General features: G+C 37.9%; 1 protein-coding gene across 1 annotated transcript; it reads right to left on the bottom strand.

The window, feature by feature from the left end:
- Positions 1-697: 697 nt before the first annotated feature.
- meox2a (mesenchyme homeobox 2a) lies at positions 698-16,660 on the bottom strand. Its single transcript, XM_077207992.1, has 3 exons — positions 13,207-16,660; positions 6,382-6,554; positions 698-2,119 (listed from the first exon to the last, which is right to left on the bottom strand). Exons 1-3 carry the CDS (start codon positions 13,724-13,726, stop codon positions 1,898-1,900), a joined length of 915 nt encoding a protein of 304 aa, XP_077064107.1. The 5' UTR covers positions 13,727-16,660; the 3' UTR covers positions 698-1,897.
- Positions 16,661-17,347: the final 687 nt, after the last annotated feature.

Raw genomic sequence — 17,347 nt, 5'->3', positions numbered from 1 at the left:
CTAAAGCCCCTACTTTTATACGCTAAGCCACGCCCATTCTGGCGGGCTGTGACGCTATGAAGGCGCGGGCGCCCTTCATTGGGCGTGTCGTCACGCCGGGCTCACTGGTAGGCTGCAGCAGTTGCCCGCAGGGCAGCCAATGAGCACGCAAGATGGCCTGCTCTAGGTCTGCTAGCTGCTGCACTGCGTTGACAATGAATACAAAATTAAGGATAATTTTTTGGCTTCAATATCTCGAGAAGATGAATCTTTCCCGTAGCGTAAGCTAAACTTACGCAATACGAAAGAACCTCTCGTAAGAGAACTCGCGCATGACATGGTGTTCTAAAAACACACGCTCAAGTTCAAATCATTTCTACTTTTAAAAACCCTCGAGACCTTGTATTTTTCCCCCATTTCACTGCCCATCTCACGGATCTGATTCGGGATCAAAAATGTATGGCTGAATCTGATTGTTAGCCATGGTTTGTTTTGGGATGTCAGTCACAGCTTCTCAGTCTACGCTCTCAACGCAAAAGCTTCACACGCTTGTGATTATTTAGCTCCGCCCACACCCGCTCGTTTTTTTCCGGAAAGACTCGGTACAGCCTATCTTTCTTTTATAAATATAATAAAACTAAAGACTTTTTGGAGATATGAAGAATGCAATACTACTCTATAGGTACTCAAGATTAACATGAGATTGACTGACTGAAACTGAGTGTTTCACCCCCCCCTTTAATATTATAATTTGCAAAGAAAATTTTTGCTTAGACATTATAGTCAATATAATCATACAGGAAACTCCAGGACAAAAATATTTTCACAAACACATTTGCTAGAAAATGATGTCATACAGTTGGTTACATAGCAAAAATGACATTATTTTCAACCCGTTCTTACTGATACTACTATCACAAAAATGTAAAATAGTATTTCACAAGCAAAAAATTTAAAGACATAAATATGCATCCATAAAAAAAAGGTAGGATATAGCAGAGGCCCAATAGGGTGGCAGTTTCTTATTAACTGGCCCCACTCACATATTGAGCCCTGGCAGTCAGTTCTATAGTCAAAAGCCAGTTTTCTCAAATTATTTAAGCACTGTTTTTTATTAACTAACCTCCCAGAAAAAATCATTCATGAGAAAATCATTCCAAGCAACATACGAAAAGTTTATTGTTGAAGCATTGTCTGCACATGATACAGCTGTCAGATTTTTGGAAGATAGGAATACTATATTTACATGACAAAATATTATCTGAAATGTTTTTGACTCTCCTGCACACTTGATTGAATATTATTTCGATCACATTGAAATTGTACAAAAACATACAGTAGAAATCAATTAAGGCACAGAAATTGACAGTGCAAACTTAAACATACACCTTTTCAATGCAAGATCAGAATGGAATGTTGTTGGGCCAGATTCGACCAGTCAGTTTTAACACTGCTATTCTATCTTTCAAGTAAAACAGCAGTAGAAGGGTACTTTAAAGGTACTGTAAGAAATTATTTTTTGGAATAGCATGCAGGACATATCAATATCCAAGGCTCTGTAAAACACTTTGGCTTTGCTGACAGGGAGGATTTTGAAGTGGCTTACAGCACCTTTAATGCATTTAAGAGCATTTTCAAATGTGTAAACATTTCCGTCAAACTAGCAAGGCACCTTTTCTTTGTGAATATTGATGCCAAAGAATCACAAATATTCTGTATCATCCAAATGCAGAACAATATATCAGTCCTGTGTACATTTTTCATATTGAGCAAGCACTGTCACTACTTTGAGGCGTCACAGGAACTGTCCTGGGAGGCGTCGTGCGGTTGCTCCTCAATGGCACGTTTCATGCAGTCTTTGTGTACTTTCAGTCTGTACTTTACATAATCCCTAACTGAACATGACCCCGGATAAGCATCATAAGTGAGCGTGCTCAGAGCTCTGGTCGCTGTCGTGGCTGTCCTCATTGTTGATAAGTGAGTCCGGTGTATGTTGGAGTCCAGGAATTCCCGAAAACTCAGAGGGGAGCAACGTTCCCTTTTTGACATTCACAAGCTCTTTTTCTCTCGCTACCGCCCCCTGTTGGCCTCCTTTAACTCGCTTCCACTTCATCCGTCTGTTCTGAAACCACACTTTTACCTAGGGGGAAAGAAAGACACATGAGTTATCAGATCCTACACTCTTAGGCTACGTCTATATTAAGCCCATGACATTAAGTTCGTTTCAAAACGCTCTTCAACCATATTAGCGTTTTCAAGCTTTTCCAAAAGTTTCTCGTCCACACTAAAACTACGAAAAATGCTTAAATCCTCTTACTGCGCATGCACAATAAAAGCTCAGTGAGATGATACAGAGAGAGCAGACATAATAAAGTACTCACACTTCTTCTGGCACAAACATTTCATTTCATCTAAATATCCCAACACTTACTGGTGCATCCAATCGCACTCAAAAATAGAAAAACGCCATTCCATGTATGGTCTAAAGCACAATTGCCCTCATGTTTTGACGCACAACAGCAATTGTGAGTACATTTTCTGTCATCTTTTCAGAAATGTAATATGAAGATTGTACAAAACCTTTATCGTTAGCAACGGTATGCAAGTAGGACATGCGATTATAACCATGATATTTATACCATGATATACACCGCCATTTTTAAATACTTCATTTCACAGTCCAAACTGCAAAACTGTAAAGAATTTGCAGTATCTTCAAAAATCTGTTTTCTCAGGACAAAAATGCCATCTCAGTGTGGACAGATGGGCAAAAATAGAGAAAAAGATGCGTTTTCAAATGTATCCAGACTAATGTAGGCGTAGCCGTAAAAATAAAGGTTTGTTCCATGAAGAACCTTTAACATCCAAGGAAACTTTCCATTGCACAAAAGGATCTTTATAGTGGAAATCTTTATAGTTGTTTAGATTATTAAAAAGTCTTTCACTCTACGAAAAAATTGGTTCTTTAAAAAGTGTTCCATGTAAGGTTCCTTGCATGGGGAACCAAAAATGACTCTTTAATGGCAGCGCTGTGAAAACTACAACAACAACAAAATATTTGGAATCTTTATTTTTGAGAGTGTTTTTTGTCTTCAGCAAAAAAAACATCAGTCTGTATGTTCACCCGATGGTGTAGATGATCTGCTTACTGTGGTTGTTGGCGGAGCGACTGGAAAGGTATCAGGCCATGACTCACCAAACTCCAGTAAGCTAATATCCCTCGATAGGGAGCAACTGTGCCATGTGATCAGATGACTGCCTTGCTATTCTAATGCATGGAACAAAGTTTGGAATTATGTTTTTCTGATGACGCTTGAAAAATACCATGGCTTCAATGCACATATTTGGCAGCTATTCTCAGCCGATCTATTCTGGGGCATCAGACATTTTTGTCTTTTTCTTGCGCATTAAAGGTAGGCTACAATATGTAAGAATTTTGTTATAAAATATCCCAAAAATCACTTGCACAGTTTGATATATTTCCTGAAGTTGTGCACTTATAATATAAGTCTCCAAAGATTTTTTATTTCAGAAATTCCAATTTTAAATAAGTGGCCGGCCCGGAAAAAAATGTCGCCTGTCAATGACGCAATATCCGCGCTATCCTCGGTTTCCGCTCGTACTTCCATAGCCATGACGTGACCATGGCGACAGACGTGGACAACTGCGTAGTGCGTAACGTTTAGCGGGACACGCTGTTCTTTTTTCGTTCAAACATTATAGACTATGGCAAGCAGACTTTGGGACAAAAAGGAGAACTAAAATGAGGATCAGTATGTGCGTGGCGTTTTCGAGATGCCGAGAGCTCCACGTCCGCGACTAATTTGGACTTGACAGCGACACCGCTCTTGCACATACTTTATTAGACAGGTGAGCAAATGTAGCCTACATAAAACAAATCGATGTTATATAGCTCAACATGATGAAATGTTAGAATATGATCAGTATGTTATTCTAATGTTGATCTAGCTTACTGATAGTTTCATATAGCAAACAAACTAACACATAGAATAACATTATATCTTTCAACGCACATTTAAATGCTGTTTAGTGTGATAGTGTAACGTTAGATCAAGTGAAACAGCGCTGCGTTACCTCACAAGTTTAATTCGTCTAATTAACTGACCTATGAGTACGTTAGTAATCCAGCACTTGCGGGTAGTTCGGTAGAATTAAATGTCCTTATTCCTTTATATCCGCGGGACTCGCGTGTGATATCTGTCTCTTATTAGCAATCGCGACCAGAGGTGGAAAGTCCAGTTTCAGAAAGTAAAAGTCCTCCTCAGTAGTTTGTTCCAATCACCTGGATTTGCTAATTAGCAGTTTTTCAGCCAGTAGGTAGAACTAATTAGTGAGATCAGCTGGCTGAGTTCATGGGTGGAATAAACTTATGGCAGGACTTTTACTTTCTGCCCCCTGGAGTTTCCACCTCTGATCGCGACCTGCTTCATACCACTGTAATGTTAAAAAACATGAATGTTTTTACTCATCCATAAACATTATTAGATCCATCAGCTTGACAGCAAGTCCCATCATTCAGCTTATCACTGCGTCATCAACCTACGCCTTTGTTATAGTAAGAGGTTAGCGACCCCTTGCGGCGAAAAAAAATTACATATTGTAACTTTAATTCAGAGCCTTATTTACGTTTCCCAGAATGATGATTTTGCTGTTCCTTAAAGGGTCACTGCAGTGCAAGTAAGGCTTGCTGGGGGACCGGGCCATCTTATGCTTAAATGTATTATTTTTATTTCAGTTATGATGTTAGATAGTCACATGGAATAGACCAGAATTCTTCATACACAATCAGACTTGACGAATACCAGGCCCAAATCAGCAAAATTATGTAATTTGAAGTATTTTTTCCCCCAAATGGCTATCAAACTTGATTATGTTCAAAGGCGCATTTTACATTCAAATTAATTTTATGCTCAACACAATCATTCCTTCAGCTTACGTTTCAAGCATCCGCAAGGAATAGTCTTTGGATTTTAAGGCCACCCACGTTCATTACTGTCAGCACTGTTAGACTGCCACCCTTAAAATATATCTGCAACGTTTGCAATTCTTCTCTCAGCCTGAAAATGTCCCAGTAAGTTCACTGGTTACAGGTTAGTGCATGACATTAGACAATTCTCTCATTTCTTAAAAATACCAGCACTTGCATGGCAGCATTGAAATAAATTTAAAGTTTTGGACTGGATCTGTGTAAATGAAATCAGGGCCTCTTTGCAGGACAAGACACCCATATGGACAAATATGCAAAAGCCAATAAGAATTCACTATGTGCATGACATAGTCTTTTGTTCAAAAAAAGTAAATGGGAAATGAGGAAAAAAAACGAATTTTTTGATTCACTTTAATTTTAAATTTCTCAAATTATAAAGTTAAAAAAAGTTTCTAAATAAATAAATAGACAAAGTTCAAACAGAGTTTGTATGTTAATCAGTTCAGACTGAATTAACTGGAGGAGTTTAATTCTAAACCCCTAAAACATTAAGGGAGACCAATACAGTGCTGTCTTGCAGGTGCTGTAATAAATTTAATTACAGGTATTTGTTTTAATTAGCCTGTGCAATATCATTATGATTAGTAACCATTTTACGTGTGCCCCAGTCATAGTCCTTCTCCTGCCACTATCGTCCAGAACTCCAGCAGGTTCACACAGGGATCACATTGCAGGAGACGGATTTGCTTACTTGTCGTGTGGCAAGGTTTTTAATTCTAAGCCTTGGGAATGTATCCCCAGAGAATGTAGCATAATTTAAGGCCACAGATGTCACTTCCTTGTGGGATCCATGGCAAACTGCAAAAATCTTAACAAACCAATAGGTCTAGAAAAATGTGTAATCTAAAATACTGCGATGTTCTGGACATATTATAATTTAAAGTACTTGCATGGTTCATTGAGCAGTTAAAAATGTTATGAATGGTGTTTTGAATTAGGCCAGAATGACCTGCCAATGATGTCATTTCAAAAACAGCAAGCATTATGTCATCTCTTTATGTCTGTAGGAGTCAATAAACTTCAATGGTTTAATAAGATTACATAGTTGTTTGGTTAAAACATCAAATAGTTACAACAACCAATATATCTTTGGCTCCAAATAAAGCGTCATGTGCTATTTATTTCACATATGGCTGTAGGAAGCGCCTTCCCACGCAGAGACCAATTTGTAAGACGGAGCAGAAAGGCGGAAGTGCCTTAGCGGACAGAACTTCCTTCGCCTCTCCCGTTACTTGACTACAGCCAAAAAGAGAGCTTGCAAAAACATCTGGAATACAATAGTCCCACTCCATGGCTGGATAGAAAAGCACTGAACCCAGGAAAAAAATAAAACGACAGTAGCTTCTGACAGAATGATTGATGAACAGGGACCAGGTCGCACTCGGTCATCTCACCTGCCTTTCTGTGAGATCCAGGTTTACAGCGATTTCGTACCGCCTCAGTCTGGTCAAATAGTTGTGATGGGCGAATTCTGCCTCCAGTTCTCGAATCTGCTCTTTGGTGAACGCTGTCCGCTCCTTCCTTGGCTTGCTGCTCACATCCGATTTGTAATTCCCATCTTGGGACTCTTAAAAGAAAAAACAAGAATGAAAGAAATGGTCACAAACTTTTTGAAAAGCAGTATCAGCTGTTCCACAACAAAATGGGCTTTGAAACACAATCAGTTCGTTTCAATTCAATCGTTCCAATTAAATACAATCACTGCAGGGTTGAAATCCCAGAAATGTCATAAAGAAAAGCAGAGGAGAGTAAGGAATACTGCCAGTCATATTTTACGACGCTGCAATTGTGCATGCCAGCTGTTTGTAAAAGTCAGCTCCAGCCGTGAGTTTTCATTAACCGCTTTATAGATTCTCACAATGAGTTGGCGCTCAGCAAAACACTTTCCAAAGACTTCATTTGACTTACTGTTAATGGAATCTGCTATCCTTGTAGTTTTAATATGGAACAAAACAGTACTGGAGGATGTGTAGAAATATATTTCCTTAGTTTATTTACCTCAAAATTTTACGGGCGTCTTCCACTCATGGCCCAAGAGCTGCCAGCTCACAACAATTTTCAGTGGAGTGTTTCTTATTCCCTCCCTCGCTCTTGCGCTGTCAATTACGGCGAATTGCTTTCCCTAGTTTCAGATGTTTTTTGGAGTGACAGAACATGAACGCATAAAAGCTCATATATACAATTACATGTGGTTATTGCCAGAGCTCAAAATTACATCTAGTCTATTCTTGAATGGGAAACGCAAAAGGTCATTGAGGAAATGTCAGATTAGCCTAGCTATCCATCCTACCGAAGACACATGCACTTCTGTTGTTTTGACACATGAGGAAGGAAATTTTATGCTTCCTTTTTTTCACAAGACGTGCGCCTTTATCATGGCTTCATGTTGCTTTGACTCACTTGCAAAGCCTTTAGTTTAATTTATCTATGGGTGTGGAGTGAGCGCTAATCCAACTAGCAATCCAAAACCCAGCTGTAAATAGAGTCTCATTTAATGAGACCCCATCCACAAGTGGCGAGACCTGCTGTGCCATTTCAGCACAAGTCAGCATGATATTTCAAATACATAATTGTTCATGTTTTTTCAATGATAAAATGCTGTGTACTACTACTATCCCATCTTAAGGGAAAGTTCACCCTTAAATGAAATTTTACTCACTCTCATAATGATCCAAAATTTAAGGTCCGTTCACACCCAAAACGATAACTATTAAAAGATAACTATATTAGGTGATGGGCAACTTTTTGAGCAATGTTGCTGGGCAATGTTGCCGTCAACGGGCCAACCAGATGAGAAAAAGTGTCCCTGTGTATCATCACCTTTAGGCTCCTTTCACACTGGTCTCGTTTGCTGCGGTCCGAGCCCGAGCACGATTGTTCCCGGCGCCCCCGCGGCGTTGGTCTGGTTTCACACTCAACTTGATTCTATCGAACCCTGGTGCATCTTCATTATCATCGCAAACGTGCACAGCGCATTACAGAAAACAAAACGCAGGTCAATATATTGTTTTTTATTAATTTTGTGCTATTATGCACAGCTGAGTGAACAACACAGGTTTACTGCGTTTGTGTGTGTGTGTGTGTCGCATAAGGTGGCCTTCTGCTGCTTGCAAACGGACTCTTTTGAGGAGACAGCTGATTTCCATTAATTTGTTGCCCTGATTCCATGCGATATGCGCGAATACACTGCAGACTCACTCTCGCTCGTATCCAAGGTAAATCATCAACACTATCATCCCTTACATGTGTTTTATTTAACTAAATACATCATAATCAGCACCCGAGTCAGTGTTGCTTTCACATTCACTTGGACCGCGGCACGGTTCGAGTGCAAGTCTCGGTTTCGGTAACGTTACCCCAGTGCGCACCCGGGTCCGCATGACAGCGTTCACATTAGTGCTTTTTCTTGTGAACCTAAACTAAACTGTGTGAAAGCACCGTCAGTGTGTGCTGGTCTGTCACTTTAAATGCTCATGCTCTTCAGGAACACATAGAAGAATGTAAATGATCAGATTTGTAATTTTTAACTGTTTTCAAACATATTTTCCCTCAACTGCCCTTAGTCAGATTGTCCCCGCCCCCAAACTCATGCTATTGGTCGAGCCACTGTTGCTGTGTCAGGCTGGTCGGATTCTCAAACAAACTGTTTTTAAAACGGGTCTAGCGTATCTTAGATACACTGAAATATATGGCAAAGTATTATTTTAGTTTGCCTTGAAGGTCTCACTGTAGGTGGATGTTCAGATGAGGTGTGAAATCGCCGCTGTCAGCTACATCGCGATGGCTATAAACAAATGCCAAACGTGTTATTTAACAGTATAATTTGCAGGTTGAGATTTGCAGAAGCTGACAAGGACAGAGACTCAGGATTGTTCGTGTAATGATGATATTGTAGTTTAGTATAGAAGTTGCAGTCTATGGTGACTCATGCTAATGAAGAGACTTTGAACAAATAATCATCTGGGGCCTCATTTATAAAACTTTGCTTAGGATTTGCGTCAGAAGTGTTGTACGGATGAAACATAGGACGTGCGTACGCACAGAAATATTCGGATTTATAAAACCGTGCGCACGCACATCCTACGCATTTTTCCCTTAATAAATCACAATCAATTCTAAATGTAGCGCAGCTTTTGCGGCTTCATATCACGCCCATAGTTGCCCATAAATAGTCACTGAAACGCCCACAAGTTAATATTCATCGATTGCGAAATCATGGCAAACACAGAGAGGAAATCAAAAAAACGTAACTTCACTCAATGTGAAGTAGAAGTTATCGTTGGCGAGGTGGAAAAGAGGAGAAAAATGTTGTTTGGAGGGCACAGTGTGGGCATTAGGCTACTAAGGCCCAAAAGGCACTTGATTGGCAAAAGGTTGCAGACGCCATAAATGCTGTAGCCTCACAACCTCGGACTGTGGCCGAAATAAAAAAGAAATGGTCGGACATTTGCCTCATTTGCCAGCAAGTCTTCTTGCTGTCTGAAGATGCGTTCACTCCGAATCCTTCCATTTTCCACATCTTCTAAGAGCGCAAGATCAGCCATTGTGCGTCATTACGCATTGTGATGGGGAATTTTATTTCCATCCATTTAATTGCATCTGACAAGCTAAAGATGTCGGTTATAATCTACTTGGAAATGGGAAATAGTTCAGCGCAAATGTAATTTCTAGCAGCTTTCTGAATGGTTGAGACATACGTCATATGTTATTTTATCTAAAATAAAACAAACTAAAGGCATATGCATGAATAACATGATTCCGTAGCTGATGAAGACATTTTTACTATGAAAACAACTTTCCCGAGTGGACAAATAATACATCCATCTATCTATCTGTCTATCTATCTGTCTGTCTGTCTGTCTGTCTGTCTGTCTGTCTGTCTGTCTGTCTGTCTGTCACATTGGCGAGAATATCAGTTTTGTACATTATTTCGTTCTGTTTACCATCTTATTTATGAGGATGAATTGTATAACATGCCAATATTATTGCAGAACATATTTCACTTTTCTTTTTGCAAATGTGTTAATTTGCATTTCTGTTGCAGATCGATCAAACGGGTGTTCGTGTAGGCTGTTAATTGTAAGATTTGCTTTGTGAAGTCTTCGTGTTATTTATAGGAGGCAGTATTGCCATTTATTTTACACAACGTTCTACAGTTTCACACACTTTCACGTGTTTCTTCCATCTGCCGACGGTGTCGCCATTTCACCCGTTTTTGTAGGGTGAAGGACCGCACATTTTACCGTCAAGTTTGCTTTTTATAAATACCATTTATTGCGTAGAGAGCGGCGTACGCCTTCTTTTGTGCGTATGCAACGTTTATAAATCAGGCCCCAGGTCATTTCTAAAGACAGTGCATCAAAATGAAACTGATTACACCCAGTTTTAGCAACAATTTTACCAGATGTATTTTAAAGAGTTGGCTGAATGTGGGTCTGATTAAAACGAGCAAAAAGGCACATTTATTGCGGGCCAAAAGCAGCCACTGTAGAGTGAGAAAAGCAACACGAGTAGCGTTTTGTGAACAGAGTTGGTCTAAGTTAAGGCAACTTTTCCCGGCTTGGTGACACGGCGGTTACACCACAGCAATTAGGCCTGCGTTTTAACTTTTATCTCTTCTTTAAAAAAAGGAAAGTAAAGAAACAGGACAGCTTAAGCTTTCAAAGATGATTTAAAAAATACAGCTACAATGAAAATTTAGACATCTACTTTAATATTTTACTTACACACTGAGCTTTATTGGTGAAAAAAACAAGAAACCAAAATGAATATCATGAAAACCCACATGACAAAATACACGCTAGGCTGCTGTCTCCTATCCAAACCAGACATGTGCTGTTTTATTAGAACATCCACACATGCTTTGAATAAATCAAACAATATATCTTAAAATAAATTGAGAAAATATGTTGACATTTTGACTGTTAAATCAGCCCTTGTTGCATTGATTGGTGCTCATTATAAATGCCTTCTATAATTAAATGTTTTGTTATGCCAAACTTTGCTCTGAAAATGAATAGAAAGTATATTAAAACATTTTAATAATTTAAATACCTTTTAAAATCTATAATGCTTAAAATAGGTCAACACTGTCCCTGAACACATCCGTGAGAATTACATTTTATATTATTCAATAAATTTTACAATATTACACACCAAAACATGGTAATCATTTTGTTTATTGTAAATCCCACTTGCAGGCAGAAAATTGAGAATAATATAAAAAATTGATTAATATTAATACAAATATAATATAATAGTAAATGTATAGTAAATTCATAATGATTATATTTAGCAGTGCAAATAACTTCTAATCACGTCTGCCTGTTTTTAAAAATATTTTATATGAATTGCGACAAAGATTTGTAAGATATCTGTCTGTATAAAATGTGTATATATATATATATATATATATATATATATATAAAAATACACATTTGTTACACTTTATTTTAAGGTTTCCTTGTAACAGTGTAATTATAAATTTAAGTAATGAGTAATAATAATTTACTGCATGTACTTACTATAGGGTTAGGTTTAGGGTTTGGTTCAGGGTTAGTTGCATGTGATTTATGCAAAATGTTATGTTGTCACTACAGTGAGTACATGCAACATATGCAACAAGAACACTGTAAAATGAAGTGCTACCATAAATTGTTAAAGTTTAAAATGTATGAACTAGTGCTGAGTCCTCCAATTCTGTTAAGACCTTTTCAGCCGTGGAACAAGTGTATTTATGTTATGTTAATTTCGGGTTGGCACAAATGAGAATAAATCCACATCTGCAGGGCTGTACCTTTTGTGTGGACCTGAACTTTGTTTTAAAGAGCAGAAAGTAGTTACAATTCCCTTTGAAGTAACAAGATCGTTAAAGTACATTTTATGATTCATTTTATGCAGTGTTAAATTGATTTTTTTTTTAACACGAGTGGCAACTATTCCCGACAAAACAAACTGGAGATGCCCATCAGATTAAACAACAACTTTTGCAGTGAACCGAAACCCTTTCAGTTTACTTCATCTCCCTGCCCGTTTTACCCATCAGCAAAACCAAAAATAAAGTAACCGTATATTCCCGTTCTGATTCCAATGTACAAACAAATTATCTTCAAAGAGAAAGCACTCCTGTCATCTAACGTTTGGCTTTTTGTGTTAAATGCCAACACAGGCGTCCCTGTTCTCCTTCTCAGACCATGGCATTAGTGACTTTACCACATGCCTTATTTGTGCTTGCCAAAAAAGTGAGGAGATGAAACAGATGAGACTAAACGTGAATCATGCGTGCAGTTAAATGCCCACACATGAGTTGCAATATCCCCTCTGCTAGCCAAAATAATTGCTTCTGTGCGTGTAAGCCAACACCTACAGTACAAAACTCTCTCAGGCAAAATCACGACTCCACGTTTCCAAAAACACTAGCACTGCACTCAGTCTGATTGTTAAGGCTGTTAAAATGCACCATAACTTGTAAAAAAAAGAAAAAAACATTTTCAGTTACAATAAAACAAACTTGGATGTTTTAACAGTGTTTAATGGGGACTAAAATAACAAAAGTATAATTGATAGAGAAAAATGTTATTCTGGATACATTACAAAGAATTTATTTACACGATGCAATATGCTCTTGTATTATGCATAGGAGAAAATTACAGTTTTTCAATACATACACCACACACACACACACATACATATATATATATATATATATATATATATTCATAAATATAATATATGAATATACAAATATATTTAAAAATATGTAAAACAATTAATATATAATATTTGTAAATTAATTTTGTATTTAACAAATATTAATATTATTTACAGATAGCAAATAAATAATACATGGTAAATTTTGATATATTATTTTTATATATGATTTAAAAAATAAGAATATTTTGCAAATAATAAGCCTAATATTAAATACTGAAATTAAATAAATAATTAGACTGTGTGTGTATGTATATATATATATATATATATATATATATTTGTTGTGACACTGAACACTAGAGTAATGGCTGAGGATTATATTTTAAAGTAAATGAAAATAGAAAACCATTATTAATAATATTTCACAATATTACTGTGTTTTCCTGTATTTTGATCAAATAAATGAAGGCTACATATAAAACAAAAAATGACTTGATCAGATCGGACCCTTTAGCTTTTTACTTAAGTATAGATGGGTTTAAAATAAAAATGAGCCTTTTTCTTACCAGAGCTGTCACTTCTTCGTTTGCTATTCCTTTTCTCTGCCTCAGCTGGCGACATCGTGTGACGTCCAAAATCTCCTCCGGGAACACAAGAGGCCCCTGAGGGCACCCCTCCGCCGAGGCTCGGGGTGCTTGCGCAGAGGCTGGGGCCCCCGGGACCCATGTCTGAAGAGCCCGAATCAGGGGCTGAGATACCCAGTCCCAGACGGGCGCTGGCCGGCGAGGCGCTGGCCGTCTGCGGTATGTGCCATCCGGTCTGCTGCGGTTGGGGTAGGTGATGATGATGGTGATGATGATGATGCTGCTGCTGGGACATGGGTGGCCCTCGCTGGTGCCCGTGCCCCCCAAACAGTCCCCCATCCTCACCTGGGTAACCGCTCACGATGCAGGAAGAAGGAGAGGAGGTGGAGAGGTCAGGGTACGTGGAGAGGTGCTCAGAGCGCCCGTGAAGGGCGAAGGCGGGGTGCAGGGCCTGTGGAGGTGCGTGAGGGCTGCGCAAACAGCCGAACAGCGTGTGATCCATCGCATGCACCAAACCGGTCGCTCACGAAAACACAAGCCACAACAGCAAAACTTCCAAAAGATTAATTAAAAGCAGCAGAAACACAAAACGCTCCTTTGCTTCTCACTTTAAGCAATCTCTCCTTGTAAAAAAAAGTGGAAAAGGAAAAAAGTGCGTCAGTACACATGAGTGTATGTGTGTGTGTGTGTGTGTGTGATAATCCCATGCACGTCGCAAACGAAAGTTGCCAGGCAGCAAAAGCTGACGATTATGATGATGAGAGATGAATCTCAGTTGACAGTCCAGCGCAGACTGCCGCCCAGCTGAGAGGGAAAGGTGCTTCCTAACAGTGGCCGGGATTTTGGGCAATGGGCTGGGACTGAAGGAGGGGTGGGAGATGTTATAAATAGGGACATGTAACATGAGAGGGAGGCTGGGTCACAGAACCCCGCCACAACTGTCCACTGAATCGAGCCAGTCCAAGCCCTACAGCTCGATACATCTAAAACATGTCAGAAATAGATTTTCATTTCGGCCCTTTTAAATCTTTTTCATGGTTTGCCGTTTTAATTGTTACTTTTTCTTCGGCCCCGAAAGGCAGATTTGTTGAGGAGGTAGAAGCAGCTGAGAGGGGTTAAGAGTGTTAATGGGTTGTTGATCTTGTGCACGTTGTCCTCTGTTGTGAGGATGATTTAGAGGACAGGGGCTCAGTGCTAGAAGTCCCCAAGCTGTAGATCTTCTTCTATTGGTGGAGTGACTGCGCAAACAATCGAGTCTTTTCTTTTTCAGTAGTCTATCGACAAACCTGAAACTTTTCAACATGATCACACGATCCTTCAGAAATCATTCTAATATGCTGATTTGATGCTCAAGAAACATATTATTATCAATGTTGAAAACCATTGTGCTGCTTCATATTCATTTGTGGAAAACATGATACATTTAATTTATAAATGAAGAGTTCAGATGCAAAAGCCTCTGAGTGCCATCTGAAATTTTCTTCTAGAATGATAATTTTTCTCAAGCTTGTATATTTAAGTTCAGTAATTTCACTTAAATGACAACTAATAGGTAATTTCACTGCCATTTAAGTGAAATTACTGAACTTAAATATACAAGCTTGAGAAAAATGATCATTTTAGAAGAAAATTTCAGATGGCACTTAGAGGCTTTTGCATCTGAACTCTTCAAATGTCTTTTTTAGTTAAATGCAGAACTCTTCAAATGTCTTTTTTAGTTAAATGCAGAACTCTTCAAATGTCTTTTTTAGTTAAATGCAGAACTCTTCAAATGTCTTTTTTAGTTAAATGCAGAACTCTTCAAATGTCTTTTTTAGTTAAATGCACACTTTTTGAAGTTAAATAAAAAAGTATTAATCTTTTTTTTAAAGGTAGTATATATAAATCTTGTAACAATATACACTACAATTTTTTTCTAAAGAAATTAATACCACAAACGCTATTCAGCAAGGATGTGTTAACTTGATAAAAAAAGTGATCGTAAAGATTTATATTTTGCAAAAACATATATATTTTGAATAAATGCTGTTCTTTTTAACTTTTTATCATCAATGAATCCTGAAAAAGGAATCGCAGGTTCCAACTGTTTCCAACTAAATATTAAGGTGATGTATATATATAAATAGTTAGGACCCTATATGGGTTATGTGTTTTGTTGTACCTTGGTTGTTTTGGGAGTGTGTGTGTGAGGAATGTCCTCTGATTGGTTCCTGGAGGGTGATTGATGCTATGTCCGGATTGGTGCACCGTACTTTAAAAGGCATGTCATCACAACATCTATGTGTCCTGAGCAAGAGTTGGATTGTATAGTGCAGAGTTTTAAGAGAGTTGTATTAGGGTATTCGTATATATGTTTAGTGTGTAATAAGAGAGTTTGTATGTGTTAAAAGTGTATTAGGGACTGTGTGAGTTGGAAATGTTTTGTATTTGTGTTTGTTGTATTTTACCTTTTGCCTGTGTTCTGACACTGATTTCGGCCCTCTCAATTTGCTCACTTGGCTTTGTAAATAGGTTTGGTAAATATATTGCATTTATTGCTTTTTGGTTAGTGTATTTATTTTTGATTAGTTTAAGGAAATACGGTTAAAACCAAGAACGTTTTGTTATACAGTATAAACAATAAACTCATTACTGATTTGCTATTTTGAAAGTCATGTTGTAACCTTTTCAGACGCACACACACAAACACATACAAAAATGCATTTATCTGACAATATATCCCATATAATTTCAACAACTTCCCAGCCCACTAAAATGAATAAAAGATTCTTTCTGGAATTATTTTATAGTTGTGTTTTACAGTCATGGTAGTGTATCACTGTTTTAATCCGAGTAACAGTGCTCATCGCGGCATACACTACTCGAGCAGAACTAACAGCGTCGCCATTCAAGACGTCCCAAAGGTTTCACCCATACAGACAGTTACAGAGCTGGGCCTTTCTCTGCTCACGGGTAAAAGACGGAGAGGAAATCAGATGCCTTTCGGGGGAAATAGCTTTAGCAGATGGGGAAAAGAGTGTGGAGTCAGGGCCTTATTTAGAGAGAGCGGAGAAGACGAGAGACGGTCATTCTCATCTCTCACAGCACCATGTCACACAGTCTCGGGTGAGTACTGCCAGTTCTCTGTTTGTCATGCTTAGTCGAATTATCAGGAGAGTTTTTGAGACGACTGGATGCTGTTTATACAAAGTTTGTTTTCAAATGTGGTTTCTCTCTTTCGATATCTGTCATGCACTCTTGCCCGTGGCATGATTTACCGAGCCCTGATCAGATCTCACATGAAGCAGCTCGAAAAGAAGTGATGTGTGAGGGTTTCACTTATCAGGTGACTACAAAAAAAGAGGGAGCACGAGCACGATACATTACCAACATGTTAAATCTTGAGCTCAAACGTTGAGAGAAAATACAGTTCTTCAGCAGGATCTTTTTTGCTTTGTTAAACCTATAAAGCAAAAATTACAAGTATTAGAGCTGACAACAGATTCAAATACATAATTATTATTTCAAAATGTTCATAAAAAATAGTTTAAAGACTTTTTAAATTCTTGTCTTGTAAAATTCAACTTAAAACGTTTGACCTAAATTAGAATTTCAACAACAAAATTGTATATTATGTTATATTGTAAAACTACAAATGCAATGCTAAATAGTTTTCAAATCCCAGAAGCCAATATGAAGTTAAACGCAGATTCAATATTTCTGCATCAAAGTGCATGGGAAATACCAAACTTAAACTAAATTTGCAATAAAGAAATAATTAAATTGACCTGCATAATTTTAATATCTTCAAAAGGTTTACATTTAAATGAATGAATGAAAGTGTATCTTCATCGCCTATTTAATCAACTTTTTGCATTCACTAGTTCATGTGACACTAAATGGCCCTATGTATATGTATATATATATATATATATATATATATGTGTGTGTGTGTGTGTGTGTATATGTATTAGATGAAAAACAGTCATTCAGTTTTTAAGCGTGAATGATATGAAATAGATTTCAGCCCTGAAATACACAAGTTTGCCCTTTCAACAAAAAGATCCACTGCAACAATACCAGACACTACGGAGCATATATTCATACATTTTATTTAGAGTGTTTCATGCAGATATTGTTCAGT

The sequence above is a fragment of the Siphateles boraxobius genome, unplaced genomic scaffold (genome assembly GCF_051911475.1).
Source record: "Siphateles boraxobius isolate OS27281-9 unplaced genomic scaffold, OSU_SipBor_1 6, whole genome shotgun sequence".
In the NCBI taxonomy this organism is placed as follows: domain Eukaryota; kingdom Metazoa; phylum Chordata; class Actinopteri; order Cypriniformes; family Leuciscidae; genus Siphateles; species Siphateles boraxobius.
The sequence above is the reverse complement of the archived record's forward strand: the minus strand, read 5'-3'. Positions and strand labels throughout refer to the sequence as shown.

Bases quoted from the DNA above. Each gene is read 5' to 3' on its own strand.
- meox2a (XM_077207992.1), bottom strand. From the start codon at position 13,726: ATGGATCACACGCTGTTCGGCTGTTTGCGCAGCCCTCACGCACCTCCA. The intron at 6,555-13,206 runs GTAAGAAAAAGG...TTTTCTTTTAAG, and splicing joins ACGAAGAAGTGACAGCTCTG to AGTCCCAAGATGGGAATTAC. The intron at 2,120-6,381 runs GTGAGATGACCG...CTTTCCCCCTAG, and splicing joins TGGATCTCACAGAAAGGCAG to GTAAAAGTGTGGTTTCAGAA.